The sequence below is a fragment of the Rutidosis leptorrhynchoides genome, chromosome 2 (assembly GCF_046630445.1).
Source record: "Rutidosis leptorrhynchoides isolate AG116_Rl617_1_P2 chromosome 2, CSIRO_AGI_Rlap_v1, whole genome shotgun sequence".
In the NCBI taxonomy this organism is placed as follows: Eukaryota; Viridiplantae; Streptophyta; class Magnoliopsida; order Asterales; family Asteraceae; genus Rutidosis; species Rutidosis leptorrhynchoides.
Window position 1 is genome coordinate 30,386,899 of NC_092334.1, and position 18,873 is coordinate 30,405,771.

Here is an 18,873-nt window from a genome sequence, read left to right on the forward strand (position 1 = left end):
ACACTTGAAAATTTTCAGGGAGGCAATTCAAGCGAACACGGAAGTTTTAGTACGACACTTTAGTTCGAAATTTGAGCTAGCGTATACAATTCAAGTTTGAAGTTTTTGAATACTGATATAACGGATACGATACAAGCGTTTAAAATTCATCGTGTACTTTACAACAAATCATGTTTACATCAATACGTAACTTTATGTTTTGTAACCAATCTATGTATGAACTATAATTTATCAAAGTTTTATTAATGTGTGTTGTTTACAAAAAGATATTTTACTAATTTAACCACAACACTTTTTTGATAAAAACGTTATTTCATGTATAAGTTTAAAACCAATAATGTTTGCGGGTGAGTCCCCGTGCATCGCACGGGCTCATAAATCTAGTAAAGTTTATAATTTACGTAAACGCTTAATAAACTCATTAAAGAAACCGACCCGGTTGGTATATCTGCTCAGCTTGACAGCTTTGGCCTCGCGTCATGCCTTTTACGCTTAGCTGTCCTGTCGACTGCACCTCAAATAAACAAAAGTACTCCCTGTTTATTTTCAAGTTTATTAAATTTGATTTCTGTTATAAAAGTAATAATTGGATGATAATTTTATTATTATTATAGATATTGCATAGTATATTTTTTGAGTATAAATAGGTGTGTTGAGTTAGAGTTTATTGTATGTATTTTTTGGTTAACAAAAACACTCTCTCTCTCTAGATTCCAAATGCCACCAAACTCTCATTGTACATTTTTCTATAAATAAAAACCAATTACTCATACCTTTTGTTCAACCTTTGTTTTCTCCGTTTTACAGTATCTCTATCTCTATATACCTTCTACAATCAAGAACCACTAAAGGTAGTTATAAGCCTACTGAATTATAACACGTTATCAGCACGATTATCTCAACATTTATACTAAATATGGTTGGCTCTGCCACCTAACTAATATATGGTCGGTTATACCACCTAAATGATATATGGTCGACACTGTCGCCTAATTTACATTTATGTTATCTAACATTTATTTATGTATACTAACATTTACATTTATGTTATCTAACATTTATTTATGTATACTAACATTTACAGTTATGTTCACTAACATTTATATTTATGTTATTTAAGTTATATATGGTCGGTTATACCGCCTGAATTATATTTCTGTAATCTAACTTTCATTAACTTCACTAACATTTATATTTATGTTATTTAAGTTATATATGGTCGGTTATACCGCCTGAATTATATTTTCTGTAATCTGACTCTTATTAACTTCACTAACATTTATATTTATGTTAATAAGACCTCATGATTGTACGCAACACGTCATTTGACAACACGGTACTTTATGTACGCAACACGTCATTTGACAACGCGGTACCATGGGTCGAGATTAATTCCGATCAATACGAATACGATGGGGTCTTTATATGTTATCTATCATTTATGATTACTTATGCAATTAATCATTATTTATTTCATGCATACTAATGTTTATTCTTAAAAGTAAATCTTAAAAGTTAAAAATAAGAAAAAATAGTTTGTATTTTTATTAAAAGTAAATCTTAAAAGTTAAAATAAAAAAAAGTAGTTTGTATTTTTATTAAAAGTAAATCTTAAAAGTTAAAATAAGAAAAAGTAGTTTGTATTTTTATTAAAAGTAAATCTTAAAAGTTAAAATAAGAAAAGTAGTTTGTATTTTTATTAAAAGTAAATCTTAAAAGTTAAAATAAGAAAAAATAGTTTGTATTTTTATTAAAAGTAAATCTTAAAAGTTAAAATAAGAAAAGTAGTTTGTATTTTTATTAAAGGTAAATCTTAAAAGTTAAAATAAGAAAAGTAGTTTGTATTTTTATTAAAAGTAAATCTTAAAAGTTAAAATAAGAAAAAGTAGTTTGTATTTTTATTAAAAGTAAATCTTAAAAGTTAAAATAAAAAAAAGTAGTTTGTATTTTTATTAAAAGTAAATCTTAAAAGTTAAAATAAGAAAAAAATCTTGTCCTTTATATTACTCATACGCGTTTTGATATAGTGACTTTATTCGTTAACGTCAACTAACGACGTTACAACGGTCATATATACATAACGGTTGTTAACGTCAACTGACGACGTTACAACAACTATATTTTTCAAATATAAAATAAACATCTCCGTTTTCACATTTTCACAAATCAATCTTCATTTTTCAGATTACTACTCTCAAAAAAGTTTTTGTAAAAATGATTCACACAAGGATGATTTTTTCTATTGTATTGGTCATATTAACTATCATCATTATTGCTAATATACCACCGGGTGAACCTATATTCTATCCTGCCCTTGTGGTTTTATTATTTGTAATCATACCATTATTCTGTTGTTTGCTGCTTATGAATTTAAAATGATTCTAATTTCATTTTATTATTTGTCTATGAATAGAAGTTGATTATGATTATGATTTATGTTATTCATCTTTATGATAATAGAAAATGTCGAATTTGAAAAGGCTTAAATTTGCTCATTTAGAACAAGTGGGAACAACTACTTAACATGGGTTATGAATGTAGAAAAACATCTCGAATCAAACTGTAATTTAGAAACCCTGAATGAAAATAACAATTATTCCGAACAAGAGAAAGCAATAGTAAGTATTTTTCTTAGCAAACATATTAACGAGTCCTTAGAATCTACATATTATATGATCGAAAATCCAAGTGTATTATGGAAAATACTAAAAGATAGATACGATATTAATTATCAAAAAATAAAATAAAAAAATAAAAAAAAATAAAAAATAAAATAAAAAATAAAAAATAATAACAGTGATCCATGAAAGAATAAAATTAAAGATATTAGTAGACGCTCTTATAAGAATTCCGGAGATTCTTATTAATGATCTGGTAACGTGGATCACCAGTCTAGTATTTCTTGAATACATGAACATCTTGTTTAGCTCTACAAATAAGTCCCAAAAGAAAAGAAAACGAGAGTGAATCTGTTGACAAATCTTGATTAAATTAACCCTGAGCTACCTTGAGACTTGAATGGTTTGAATTTTCTAAGATGCCTAGTTTTTTTTTTTATGTATCATTCATAAATAAATGGTTTTAGACCATAACGCATATGTTTTATTAAGTGTTATCTTTTATGTACTTCAGATTATAACTTGTTTGCAGGTAATATAATTTGATTATCTTGCTGAAATATAACTCATTATTTGCATATCTTATTTGAAGTTTTAGTATGAATCCTGCAGAAATACAACATCAATTAAATGGTAAAGACCTATGTATTGCAGATAGTAGTAACATACACACTATGATCAAATCTAAGAAATATTTCATTGATTTAAATCAAATGAAGGAATTATAAATACTATATCAGCTCTTGCAAACTTGATATAAGAAACGAAAAAGGCAAAATTTCATATTACCAAATGGTACGAATTTTTTGGTAAACAATGTCTTGTTTTCTCCCAAATCAAAGAGAAATTTGTTAAGTTTCTCTGATATATATCATAATGGATATGATTATCAGTCAATGATAATCGAAAATGAGAAATATCTATGTAGCACCGAAAAGCGCATAGGATTAAAAGCGCATATGATAAAAAGCGCATATGATGAAAAGCGCAGCGCATATGATTAAAAGCGCATATGATAAAAAGCGCATATGATGAAAAGCGCATCGCATATAATTAAAAGCGCATATAATGAAAAGTGCATATGACGAAAAGCGCAGCACATATGATTAAAAGCGCATACGGTGAAAATGATATATGATGAAAAGCACATATGGTGATTAATGAAAATCACATATAGTGATTAATGAAAAGCACAAATAGTGATTAATGAAAAGCACATATAGTGATTAACGAAAAACACATATGGTGATTAATGAAAATCACATATGGCGATTAATGAAAAGCACATTGAGAAATAATCACCAATGTTTCTTGAAAGAATTCAAGGGTATATATATGGACCAATTCATCCATCATGTGGACCATTTTTCCAATAGACGCATCTAACGCATGGTCTCATGTTTGTGTGTTATCAAGCCATAATATGGCATTTGCAAAGTTTCTTGCACAAATTATTAAATTAAGAACACATTATTCTGATTACACCATTAAAAGGATGAGACTTGATAATGCTGGTGAGTTAACATCTCAAGCTTTTAATGATTATTATATGTCTACAAGGATTGTTGTTGAACATCCAGTTGCTCATGTGCATACACAAAATTGGTTTAGCTGAATCAATAGATAAACGCTTACAGCTAATAACTAGACAATTAGAAATGAGTACAAAACTCTCAATATTTATATGGGGACATGTAAATTTACATGATGTGACATTAATTCGCATTAAATCAAGTGCAAGTTATAAATATTCTCCATTACCAACTTAATTTTGGTGGAGACCAAATATTTTCCATCTTAGAACATTTGATTGTGCAGTGTATTTTTAATTGAACAACCACAACAAATGGTTCCTCAAAGAAGGATTGAAATATATGTTAGATATGAAACATCTTCAATCATAAGATATATTGAACCCATGACGGGTGATGTTTTTACAGCAAGTTTTGTCAATTGTCACTTTAATGAAACATTGTTCCCTATATTAGGGGGAGAAATGAAATATAAATAAAATGATGTTTCATGGTGTGAATATCAATTAAGGAATATTGATCATCGCACAAAAGAATGCGAAAAGAAAGTTCAAATATAATGCATATGCAAGAACTTGCAAATTAATTACTTTATGCATTTAAAGATACAAAAAAATAAGTGACTAAATCATATATACCAGCAGTAAATGCTTCAGCTAGAATTGAAATTACAAAAGCTGGCAATAATGTCACTCATGAGTCTTTGCTACGGCAGAAACGTGGGAGACCAATTGGTTCCAAAGATAAAAATCCTCGAAAAAAAAATTTGCTGATAATGAGGTAAAAGAAAGTGTTCAACAAGAACCACAAATCAATACTCCTTCTGCAGAGGATATTGATAAATGTAAATACATAAATTGCAATAAATTATGCAATATTATGAAACTGAAATGAAATGAAAAATCTTGATGAGATATTTTCATATAATGTTACAATGACATCATGAATAAAGATGATGATCTGGAACCAAAATCTGTCATTGAATATCAAAATAGACATGATTGAGCTCAACAGAAAGGAGCAATACGAGCTGAATTAGAATCACTCAATAAAAGAAAAGTTTTCGGATCAATCGTTATCACTTTTAAAGATGTGAAACGTATGGGATATAAATGAATTTTTATCCGAAAAAGAAATGTGAAAATGAAGATACAAGGCAAAACTAGACTTGTAACTCAAGGTTTCCCACAAAGACCAGAAATGAATTATGAGGAAAAACTTATCCTTATGTAATGGATACAATTACTTATTAGATACTTAATCAACCTGGTAGTTACTTAAATGCATCTCATGGATGTTGTTACTACTTATCTATATGGATCACTTGATAGTGATATATATGAATATACCTGAAGGGTTTAAGGTATCAGAAACATCTAACGCAAAACCTAAAGAAATGTATTCCATTGAATCACAAAGATTTTTATATGGGTTGATACAATAGTATAACGGATTAAGTGATTACTTGATAAGAAAAGTGTATACATATAAACTTATTTGCACATGTGTTTTAATTATGAAAACAATGACCATATATATATCGTAGTTATTTATGTCAATGGTCTTAATATCATAGGTACCAAAAAAAGAGATCCATGAAGCCATTCAACTTCTAAAGAAAGAATTTGAAATGAAAGATCTCGGAAAAACCAAGTATTGCCTTGGTTTACAAATTGAACATATTCCTAATGGTTTACTTGTACATCAAACAACATATACTGAAAAGATTTTAAAACGTTTTAATATGGACAAGGCAAAACCATTAAGTACTCCTATGGTTGTTAGATCACTTAATGTTGACACTGATCCATTTCTTCCCTGTGAAGATCATGAAGATATCCTAGGACCAGAAGTACCATATCTTAGTGAAATTGGAGCTCTTATGTATCTTACAAATTGTACAAGATCTGACATTTCTTTTGCAGTTAATTTGTTGGCAAGGTTCAGCTCAGCTCCTACCAAAAGACACTGGAATGGGATCAAACACATATTTCGATACCTTCGAGGAACTACTGATTTAGGATTATTTTATTCTAACTAATCGAAACAAGATTTGGTTGGTTATGCAGATGCAGGTTATTTATCTGATCCACATAAAGCTAAATCTCAAAATGGATATGTATTCCTAAATGGAGGTACCGCAATATCATGGCGTTCTCAAAAACAAACACTTGTTGCAACATCATCAAATCATGCCGAAGTAATTGCATTACATGAAGCCAGTCGGGAATGTTTTTGGTTGGATCAATGACACAACTCATTACTGATTCTTGTGGACTAGAACGCAATAAAAGTTCAACAACTATCTATGGAGATAATGTAGCTTGCATAACACAGATGAAAGAAGGGTATATCAAAAGTGACCGAACAAAACACATACCCCCTAGATTCTTCTCATACACTCAAAATCTTATTAAGGACAACCAGATTGAAATGAGATATGTTCAGTCCAGCAAAAACTCTGCTAACCTTTTCACCAAAGCACTTCCAACTGCTATTTTCAGAACACACGTTCATAATATTGGCATGAGGCATGTTCAGAAGATGTAACAACTCAGGCGTTGCCTACTTGAGGGAAGTCAACTCTATGCTGCACTCTTTTTCCCTTAGCTAAAGTTTTATCCCAAAGGGTTTTCTTTAGCAAGGTTTTTAACGAGGCAGTACTAGTTATTCACTAATAAAATTATCATCCAAGGGGGAGTGTTATAAAAGTAATAATTGGATGATAATTTTATTATTATTATAGATATTGCATAGTATATTTTTTGAGTATAAATAGGTGTGTTGAGTTAGAGTTTATTGTATGTATTTTTTGGTTAACAAAAACACTCTCTCTCTCTAGATTCCAAATGCCACCAAACTCTCATTGTACATTTTTCTATAAATAAAAACCAATTACTCATACCTTTTGTTCAACCTTTGTTTTCTCCGTTTTACAGTATCTCTATCTCTATATACCTTCTACAATCAAGAACCACTAAAGGTAGTTATAAGCCTACTGAATTATAACAATTTCATTATTATTATTTATATTTATTTATTTTTTTTTTTACATTAACCGGAGTTAATTAACAATCGGCGATCCCACCATCGTCTTTTAAATTAATTCTCCGATCCAAATTTCGCACGTACTCACACCACCATTAAACACGCACAGTAATCAACAATCAGACGTTATTCATCTTCAAGTTTCGATTGGATACAAATTTGGGGCATACAAACCTACTTTAACAGTCAACCAAGATTAAAACTCGTTGAATTCCTAATTCCTAATGTTATAAATCCAAACCCTAATTTTTTTATAATGTTAAATTACAACTCGTGAATTTGATTTGATTGAAGAAAATCATGTGGTTTTCGTTTTGGAGATCCAAAGATCGCTTCACTTTAGATGAACTCAGGTAACTATATTGTACATTATGTAATTTTCTATATCTACATATACGGTTTTAGCTTGAATACTTACCTAGGGCAAATATTGAATGCTTGCAGATATAAATTTATGATGATTTAGTGTGCTTAATTGGTGTAGTACATCTGTTATATGGTTATGTGTTTAGTTGGAACAACAACAATTTATGTCCGTTTGTAGATACTTTATGACCCTATTGACGCCATACATTTGCAACCTCAATATGATTAGATTATCAAGAAAAGATATATCTTCGTTCTCTTATTGTTTGGCAACAGATTAACAGCTCAATATTGAGGGAACAATTATATATCGTCGTAACTATACGTTTTGCTGTATAAGTTATCTTGTTCATTCTTTTAGTGGAATATACATCATTGTTATCCATACAAATGTTGAGAAATTGTCAATTTTGAGCACACATGTATAGCCATCACTTTAATTGTTGAAAAGTGAGCCAAAAGCCAATTACTTTAACATGAAAAATATGTATCCCATCTCAGCCGAATATGCATGGTGATTACAAACTTATGTTGATTGCAAACTTAGGTAAGCCGTATCCCAGATAATACTTTTATATTTCTACATGGGTGTAACCAGCGTGTATACTTTATGAACCTGCACACAATGTGAATTTGGTGCTCATATGTCACTCTCAACTTGAGCATCCGTGCTGCAAGGTGTCTGCATATAATTTGAAAAGATGATTGTTTGGATTACTGATTGTTAAATGTAATAAGTAAAATCTCCATCTGTATTTTTTCTTTTGTAGCAACCGGCTAAAGTTAGTTATATACTTGTGTTGCACATAAATTGCAATTCAAAAAATTAGCATCAAGGCCTTTGTATGAAATACTGAAAGTTAGCTAAGTTTTATACACGGTTCATTACACCCATCCGCGAGAAAGATTGTATCGTATCGTGTATAATGATACGCATATCCGCAAGACTATGCGGATTACGCATCCAAAGCCCCGAACTGCACACTAATTGTCATATAAGACATATGGCACGGGTATAGTGGCACTCTATGCGCCTATACCATCTGATGTGAGTTTCGTATACTTGCATAGGGATTCGGTACATTCTAGAAGAATGTACGGTATAATCAATTCGGATTCTCTTCCTTAAATAACAAAAGTTAGTTGGGATAAGATCGCATTTAGTTAGGGAAGAGATTCTATCGAAACTCTAATTCGTGAGCCTATAAATACATAGCTCATAAACCCTAAAAAAGGCATTCGGTTACTCATACGTAACAAAAGCATACACATCATCATCGTACGAACAAGTTTCATACGATCTCACACGTAAAGACTTTCAGGTATGTCTCGAACTATAAAACCTTCATGTCTTTGGGCCACTCAACCCCGTATGCTGGGTTGTTGGTGGACTCTCCAATCGGCCACCCGGCCACCCTGTCGGAATCGAAACGATACCGATGTGGGTTATCCACGACAAGCGTTGGAGGTCCGAATGTTGTTAGTCTTTAAACCCTATCATGCACTCAAGCGTAGGTTCACCTTGACCTCGTGAAAATATGCTTGATCAGTGTATGATGCTTAGTTTCTAGAGATAAAAAAATGATGGTTGAGAAAATCTTTGTAATAATTTATTTCTATGAAGTAATTTAGGATCAGCAACAAGAATGTTGCATCTGTACGCATTTAAAATAAATGATCTATTTGATGAACATAACAGGAAAATAGATTGTAGAGATACCTACACTAGGAAGGATTTAGATGATTAGATAAATTTTATACAACATGAAGAGAATTTTAAATTACGAAATTCTGAAACCTTATACAATGATTGTTGATCAGTAGATATAACATTAAAACTTGAATTGCTGTTCTGTCATCTGTGTCTGTGGATGAAGTTAGAAGACGATTAATGGTAGCTAATAGGTAATGAAGTTATAATCGTAGCTATGGGTACTTATAAGAATGCTTTTAGATACATAGGTGGAGAAATAGAAATACATTTAGGCAAATACAGTAAAAAGGATTCAGTTAATTCGGTTAATTCTTGTTGAGTGGGAGATATATATTTATGCACAATTGGGTAATACTCAGTTTTTAAGTTCTTCTGTTTTGTTTTGCTATGTTTCTGATAATCTTATTATAGGGATCCAAACCATCATATGATTGAATATTTGGCCTGGATCTCGTAATGTACTGAATATCCATGTTATGTAAACATTCAAATTCTAAACCATGATAATGTTTCTAGGCATTTAACAAACTGATCTTTGTGCCCATCAATTAATTTGCTTCTGCTGCTGCAGATATTTAACCGACCAGCTGATGAAAGTTCAGTTTGTCAATGATGTTAACAAGGTAGAGTTCTTATTTTCATTCTCCCGGATTTTTTGTTTTTTTTGTTTGGAACTACTATATGTTCAATAGAATGTTTTTTGTGACCTTACTTATCCTTATGTTATAATAGGATTTTGTTATTGAGGCACTGAGGTCAATTGCGGAGTTGATAACATATGGCGACCAGCATGACGCAAATTTCTTTGAGTGCGGTTCTTTAAAAGTTTCCTTTGCTCATACTTTTTGTAGTTACGATGTATACTGTCATGTGCATATGAACAAGTTGTTTATTTTATTCCTTGATGCCTATTTAACAGGTTTTTTATGGAGAAGCAGATTATGGGGGAATTTGTACGAATACTAAAGATCAGTAAGAATGTTAGTGTTTCAATTCAGCTGCTACAAACAATGAGTATAATGATTCAGAACCTGAAAAGCGACCACTCCATATGTAAGTTGATGCTCTGATCATATATAAAGACGAATATCACAGAGTCACACATATGAATAGAATAATGTTATTTAGCTTTGTTTTTTTAATATACTTTGCTGGGTTCTGTTACTAAAATGGTATTTTGGAAATTATGCAGATTATTTGTTCAGTAATGAACATATAAACTTCTTGATAACTTATTCTTATGACTTCCGGAATGAAGAACTACTGTTGTCATATTATTTATCATTCCTCAGGTTTGCTATTGTTTAGCTTCTCTGTTGGTTTTTAAAAAGTACCCTATCCGCTTATTTGTTGCTTCATATGTTGAATTATAATTCTTTTATTTATTTCTGACAAATTTGAATTGTGCGTATTGAAGAGCAATCAGTGGGAAGTTGAACAAAAATACCATATCGCTGCTTGTTAAGACGGAAAAGGTTAGTTAGTCTGTCTATGTGGATGAAGAAGTTTGTCCCTCTTCATGTTTTAACACATATTCATCTATTTTCTTGTGTATGTAGGATGAAATAGTTGCATTTCCTCTTTATGTCGAGGCAATTCGATATGCTTTTCATGAAGACGGCATGAATCGTACTGCAGTTCGTGCATTGACATTAAATATTTATCATGGTTAGATACTTTCTTACATTTGATTCCCAAAGTACTGTGAGTACAGTTATTCTTCAGTATAGTTCTTACCCATGTTTTTTCTTTCTCAGTTGGAGATGTATATGTCAATAAATATATCGCCAGCTCACCCCATGCCGATTACTTCTTGAACTTAGTTAAATTTTTTAGAGATCGCTGTATCAAGTTAAATGGAATGGTCTCAGCAACTACTGAGTATGTATACTTTCTTGGTCTACATTTTTATTGTATTATTTTTCATCAAGAGTTGCACATAGATTGTGCCTATGTTAATATAATCATTTTTTTTCATTGAGATCTATATCTATATCTATATCTATATTTGGTGATGACACAGGAGCCAGGATCCAGAATCAGTATCTAGCATATTATCTGCAGTTGATGAAGTTGAAGACAATCTATACTATCTTAATGATGTTGTGTCTGCCGGGATACCAGATGTCGGGGCGTTAATCACAGACAGCATGTTGAAACTACTCATTTTTCCATTGCTACTTCCTTCATTAAGAATCGAAGTTTCAGATGTATAAGTTTGTGTTCATTATATGGTTTTTATTTATGTATAATGGAAATTTTCTTTTACTAAACATGGAATCTTATAAATTTCAGGGAAAGAAGTTCAGTCCTGTCACTTCTCTTTTTTTGCTGGTGTGTGTATTGCGGATCCTTAAAATTAAGGACCTTGCAAATACTATTGCTGCTGCGTTGATTTGTTCTATTCAACCCGTTTTGCCAAATTCAGAGGCTAAACTTAATGGGTTCAAAACAGACCATGATGAAACTCATGAGACCGATGGCAATGATGAAAATCCAAGTGGAAATTTGGAGTCTAGTAGCTTGATAGTTTCTATTCCTAGTTTATGTACATCGTCAAGTGTTCAACATTATTGCTCGGGTTCTGCTTCAGTTTTAAGGTATGAACCGTCAATCATATTGTACAATTGATTAGTGTAAGACAAACTAATGAACACGTTAATCTGATCCACTAATGTTGGCGGTTACGTTTGTCCCTTGAAGCATTTTTTTTTTCTTACTTCTCCTGTATCTACAATTTGACATCCCAAAGTAGTTCATAAATAATCTGGTGTATTTCTTTTGTTTTGTTTTTTTTCTCTGTGTTAGGGATGCTTTGATATCTTACATTACGAATGGAGATGATATGGAAGTTGTTGGCTCTTTGAGTCTTTTGGCCACATTCTTGCATACTAAAGGTTGTACTTTATTCACATTGTAGCCTGCTACTTGATGTGTTCTCATCTTTTTATTTATTTATTTATTTATTATTTATACTGAATCTGCAGAGCTTGATGAGTCAATGCTAGATGCTCTTGGAATCCTTCCACAGCGCAAACAACATAAGAAGCTCTTGCTGGTTTGTGCTTATGATTTTTTCACTTACAGTCTCAAGTGTCTTGTCATTTTCGGCATGTGTTTATAATCACAAGTCATAATGCTGAAATGCCTTGTCCAATTTCTTTTTTTTATTGACTATTTCATGTTATTTTACTTGGATGCTTTAGCTCTAATCTGTATTAGTTACTTTGGGATAACCTACAATGCCGTCTTTTGTAGAACCATAAGTACAGATGTGCACCATTATGTAAGTAGGATATAATAAGCCCTGTTTTATTTATAGTTTTAGTTAAGCTGACAATTCCATAGTTTACTTGACATTCATAGGTAGGACACAATTCCTTGATCTTAGTTTCGTAAGTACAAAAATGCTCCATCATAATGCAGACTCATTAGATTGATTCGATTCCTTAGTTTGCTTGACATTCATTTATATTTCCGGAGTTGGACTTAAACCTTAATAAGGCACTTAAAGTGCTCATTATAGAGTTTGCTTTCTACAAGTGCTGAAAACCTAATATTCAAGTAAGGGAATGTAAGTATAACTATTGAAGTTCAAGATGCTCATGTAGCAGGATATATGTTTTTTTGCCTTGCTTAACTACCTAATTATTGTTATATCCTGATCCTGATCAACTTAAAATGCTGTAATGTTGCTCAGTCACTGCTTCTTAGTTTAATATACGTACGTTCAATGCAGTTGTAGGATTCGAATGATAATTGATTGTCAATAATGAAATTACTACACGTACGCTCAATCATCTTAAGTTCATAATTGCAGAAAGCCTTGGTTGGGGAGGACTCCGGTGAAGAGCAACTTTTCGCTTCGGAAAACTGCATATCAAAGGATGGTAGTGACAGTGAACTTAATATTTACCTACAAAGGTTAAAGGTATAATACCTCTCATTAATTTTGTACAGGAGTAGCTTACTGTAATTTATATATATTATTGGCAAACTAGAAAAAAGGTTGCTTATTATGCTCATTTCTTTTCTTTTTTCTGAAAGAACAAATTTTATATAACCCAAAAAAGGTGGAGAACACCAAAGCCGGGTCTCAAAGACAGCCCAAAATTATGCTCATATCTTGTTTTCTCAACTATTTATTTTCCTTGTTCAATGAGTTCTCGCCTTTTTGTAACTGTGGATCCTATTAACACCTTAATTGTTGGTGACAGGACCAGTATGAAGTGTCTTGTTCCTATCAGGAAGTTGGAGAAAGCCCCCGTGTACATAGATTTCTAGTACTTATCGTTCCTTACTCTTTATCTATTAGTTGGCATGATGGCAACTTTTTGGAATTTTGTACTCACAAATGGTTTCCGCTTGGGGTTAAATCTTTTTTTTTTACCAAGGCTCATTTCATATATGATGGCAGTAAAACGGGTAGCTTTTGGAATAGGATGATATGCGGCGCTTATTCGCTAAAAACCTGATATTGAGTGTGTCAAACCATGACAATTGTTTTTTGTAGGAATCTGAAATTTCAAGTGAAATAATGTAGGAGGTTTTTATACATTAAATCACACTTCAGATGACTTTTGACCCACTTGATCTGTTTTCTATCAATCTTTTTTTATCTGTTTGACCCATTAGAGATAAAAGGTGATCTGAAGTGGACCCATTTCATGGTGTAACCATAATATCTTAAAGCTCGAGTTAATTTTGTCAATATGTATATCCTTGATTTCAGGTACTAGATGCGTTGATTAGTCTATTTTGTCGAACAAATATATCGGCAGATACTCTATGGGATGGTGGTTGGCTTTTAAGGCAATTGCTTCCTTATAGTGAGACCGAGTTCAACACTCAGCATCTCCAATCCCTAAAGGTTAGTCGAGTATATCTAATTATTCATGAGCTTTTTTGACGGTTTCTCGACGTCTATGCATATTTGATGTTGAATATTCTTCTTTACTTCACCACATGGTAATTGTATGGAGAAATTAATTCTTAAGAAAATTGGATATGAATCTGAGATTGTGACTTTCTGTAACGGTCATACGAGTCTTCGTATAACAACTAGAGTTGCAATATAGACGATTTAGGTTAGGAAATGATGTGTTGCTGTAAGTTATTAGAAAATTATGTAATAATTAGGACCTTATTTAAAGAAACGAGACAAAATCCATCGACGTGCATATAGTTTAAGCAAAACACTTGTATTTTTAAATGTAAAGTGGATTCTTGAAAAGGGTTATGGTTATTATTATTATTAGTAACAGTAATATAACAGATGTGCTCTTTCAGTTTCATTCCCCTGTAGCTTATTGACTTAAGTGTGTTTCTATGTACAAGCTAGTTATACATACACCTAAAGATTTGTGCGTAGTGACATTAAATTCTTGCTTTCAGGAGTCCTGTAAGAAGTGTCGTACCGAACTTATTGTCGAGCAAAGAGGATCGTGGCCTGATTTACTCATACATGTGCTATGTGATGAGTGGAGAAAATGCAAAAGAGGTACTTGATAGCAATTTCTTGACATTTTTTCTAAATAAAATGTGTTTGTTTTTAATTTGACCGTTCAATTTTTAATTATAGCAATTGAGGCTTCGTCCCCTCGAAGGGAACCCAAGTCAATACTCTTCTCAACAAAGAAGTCCTCGCCAAGTGGTATTATTTCTGATATACTCAATGACTTACGTTAGATGAGCAATTTAAACCCACTTTTCATTGATTGGGTCACTTTCAATTTGTTTGCATTCTTAAGTTTAGAAAAGAGGGTTGAACCTCTTCAAAATTTATTCTTAGTGCTAACAGAAACAACCTCCTGATTTGTTATATTCAGATATTTCGATCACTGTTGTTTTTGTGATCTTAAAAAACTCACTATTTATTTATAAAATTTTGAAAGGAAACTAAGTGTTACAGCTATCCAAGCCTGTTTCGACCTATATTTAAAGGTTCTTTTTCAACCCAAACCGATTTTGAACGTTTAAAAATTCCACCCATTTTGCTGACTCTGAAATTGATGATTCTCTATATGTGCTCTTTAACTTCGAAAATGATTGTATACTTGCTTCTTTTTAGATGTGATGCCTATTGACTCATCTTTTGCTGCTGGGGAAATGATGTACCATCGTGTTAAGGTTTTTCTCCAACCCTGTCCGTTATATTTTAATTTGGTGAAGGATAACACAAACTTACATTTTTTATTTTTATTTTATAATTAGGTGTTTGTGCTTCTTCATGAGCTTAAAATTTTCTCAACGGGAAAATCGTTACCGGATCAGCCTCCTATTCTCCCTCCTGCCGATTTCCCTGAAATTTCCCGAGCAAAATCTGCTGGTCTGACTACAATACCAAAACTGAGCACCGAGTTAAATCTTGGTTAGTCTTCTTCACCTGGTTATCAACAATCGTTTATGGTTTCGACTTCTCACAATCACACATTTTTAAACGTCAACAGTAGTTAGATTTGCATACAAGGGTGGCATGCTAGTTAACTATATTTAAGTTAGGCCTATTTGGTGCTTATGTGGGGGTAGTAGGGGGTGCATCATGTACATACAGGTCACACTTGCAACTTTGGGGCATATAGATAAATAGGAAATATGTGAAAATTACTGAATGGCTCGGGAGAGGAATATGCAAATGTGTATATTCTCAAAGTTGCATGAAAAGTAATAAAATACCAGAATTTGCATAAAAAGTTATAAAATGAGAATAAACAAAACAGTGTGTGAATTACATACATTTCAAGCTTCAATGAAGGGCCTAATCTGCCCAATCTCTATAAAGCATCATACATTACTAAGTGAAATGGGTTCTTAACAAGTAGTGTTCTGGGTCACCCGGTAATATAACTTCCATTGACAAATTTGTATCTCACAATTTTTGTTAAAATATATGTCATGATTTTCCATTTCAGTTGATTCAGTACCATGTAGAATTGCTTTTGAGAGGGGTAAGGAACGTCATTTTAGTTTTTTGGCGATATCGATTGGAATCTCTGGATGGATAATTCTTGCCGAAGAATTGCCTCAAAAAACTCGTTACGGAACCGTTCGGGTTGTTGCACCTTTGGCTGGATGTAATGTAAGTGTGTACATGTGTGTTTATAAGGTAAAAGATTGCTAATAGTATTTTACTTCATTTATACATTGTTTTGCAAATTTCTGACAGCCAAGAATAGATGAAAGGCATACAAGATGGCTACACCTTCGTATTCGTCCATCTACGTTACCCTTAACCGAGACTGAAAAAAACGCTGCAAACCTTAAACTAAAGTCAAAGTCAATGGTTGATGGAAGGTGGACCCTCGCGTTCAAGGATGAAGCCTCTTGCAAGTCAGCTTTGACCATGATTCAAGAAGAGATTAACTTGCAATGCACCGAAGTCGAGAGAAGACTCGCACCTTTGTTATCCGATGAAGTGTGAAACAATTCAACAACCAAATCATATCAAAACAACATTATTCGGACTATGACAAATGCCTTTTGACCATACAAATAATGTCTTGCGTGCGTTCTAACATGTAGCCACCCATCTGTAAATGTCCAAAAGACAACCTTGGCTCAGGTATATAGGAAATTTATTAAGATATAGATCACATGTTATGTCGTATGTTTGTAAAATTGGTTGTCAATTAACCTGATGCTGCATATTTTGTAACTATATTCTCTTATACCCCATAGGCATCTTTGTTTGTTGTTGCTTATGTGAGAACAATGTACCTGTACTAAATCATAATTTCGATTTGGGTTCACAGCATACATCTTTAAGATCAATTGTGTAATGTGTGTATTTTTAAGATCAAGTGTGTGATAACTGGGCTTATTATGTATTGTTGGGTATAATAAATTACTAATACCCAAAATTAGAGTTGTAACTTTAGTTATTGTGATTACATTCTAAGGACGACTTGTGAGAGCATATAAATACAAGTCTCCACACGATATCATTAAACCTTGGATTACAACACATACTAAAAGTCGAAACACTTTCCAATCACGCTTCCCTCACAATTCTCTCTTAACACATTAGAGAGACTTAGAACTAGAAACCGAGAACAAGAAAGCCGTGGAAATTTGTAACGAAATTTTTATTGAATAATATATACTCGAGTTACAAATCTGCTTCTCATCTAATTCCTTATCATTATATATTCATAACTAGGTTAATATCATTCATCCTCATACCTCACTATTAGCGGGATTGGGTATTGTTGAATCATATCATACATCAATAGTATCATCGTGTACGCTAACTTCATATAAACACAAAATTGACTTCACGAATTACGCTAGATTAGAGACATGTGTGTTTACATCTTTTATTCGTGGTATTCTATTATGTTTAGTATTGTTGTAGTCATTCAGTGTATAGTGGTGTATGTCATGAATGTTTGTCTTTAATCCAATGTTTAATCATTATGTGTGCTCAAAGCGATCAATATCGGCTGTATTATGGTACAGTTTTAATTTTTTCAACTATTTAATATGCTATTTCGGTTATTTCAGCAGATTTGAATTTGCCCTAGTAGCTGAATAAAATTAAGGATGTAAGTATGTGATACTAACATTATCTTATAAAACAATATAAAGATAAAGATGATGACATTATTCAGATTTGTCAAAATTTAAGATACACTACAAAGACATGTATCATTTTAGCAAGAGCAAATTTTATTGTAAGGTAACATTTTTAACTCATTTTTCTATGAAAGATAACCTAATTTCATTCGGACTATTTAAAAGATGGTTTACAACCACGGGGGTGGTGCTGAAGTGGTAGGGCTTAGTGACTTACCCTTTCAAAGTGGAAGTCAATCTCATGGGTTCGAATTCATGGAACTGAATAAATTAATCCCTCTCGTGGCCATTGAGGTTCGCCCGCAAAGAGGGTAGTCGCCCTAGGATATAGGTCGGCTCGCAAAACAGGTCGGAAACCCAGGTATACCAAAAAAAAAAAAAAAAAAAGATTGTTTTACTAATTGTTAATTAAAAAGAAAAGTATCATTACTTTTAAGTTAGAACTCCGTTTAAAAACTAACGATAATCCATTTTTTGATTCACATTTCGTACTTGATTAATGCAGTTCTCTCGGTCAAAATCTAGCAACGAGTATTTACGTTGGTGAAATCATGTTTACGACAATAGCGACGGTAGTGGGATTGGTTCTATTCGCGCATTTAAAAAATATACATGTAAGTTCCATACTTTCATATACTTTACGAGCTTATTCGATTTGGGTAATTAGTCAAATTGTAATGTATCGTTAATTTTATAAAATGTGAATCAAGAAATGGAGAATCGTTAAGTTTTTAACAGAGTCTAATTGTCTAACTTAAAAGTGACGATACTCTTGTACTTTTTATTGCAATTGAAAAAACATTCATTTAAATTGTCCAAAACGAATACCAAAGGACCTTTGGCCTAGCGGTAGGAGCCCCTATGACCTTGAGGCCATGGATTCAATTCAAGGTGGTGGACACTATTATGTAAATATTCATGTAAAATTCGGGTTGAGTGTGTGAGTTTGCTTTTGAAAAAAAATAGTTCAAATGAATACATGTTGTGAAATTGAAGTAACAAGCCCCGTTTGGTTCACGGA

At 32.2% G+C, this 18,873-nt stretch overlaps 1 protein-coding gene across 2 annotated transcripts; it reads left to right on the forward strand.

Annotated features, from left to right (window-relative positions):
* Positions 1-7,213: 7,213 nt before the first annotated feature.
* On the forward strand, positions 7,214-17,015 carry LOC139890676 (protein TRANSPARENT TESTA 9). 2 transcript variants are annotated; one of them, XM_071873581.1, is made up of 21 exons: positions 7,214-7,551; positions 9,850-9,901; positions 10,011-10,087; positions 10,198-10,331; positions 10,471-10,570; positions 10,696-10,753; positions 10,838-10,946; positions 11,036-11,159; positions 11,302-11,488; positions 11,574-11,878; positions 12,087-12,175; positions 12,266-12,336; positions 13,099-13,209; positions 13,496-13,561; positions 14,011-14,148; positions 14,673-14,778; positions 14,860-14,931; positions 15,349-15,407; positions 15,492-15,648; positions 16,190-16,356; positions 16,444-17,015. In XM_071873581.1, exons 1-21 carry the CDS (start codon positions 7,499-7,501, stop codon positions 16,696-16,698), a joined length of 2,490 nt encoding a protein of 829 aa, XP_071729682.1. In that variant the 5' UTR covers positions 7,214-7,498; the 3' UTR covers positions 16,699-17,015. The 2 variants fall into 2 exon arrangements, with proteins under 2 accessions (XP_071729682.1, XP_071729683.1); XM_071873582.1 differs by having other exon boundaries at positions 11,102-11,159.
* The last annotated feature ends 1,858 nt before the right edge of the window (positions 17,016-18,873 follow it).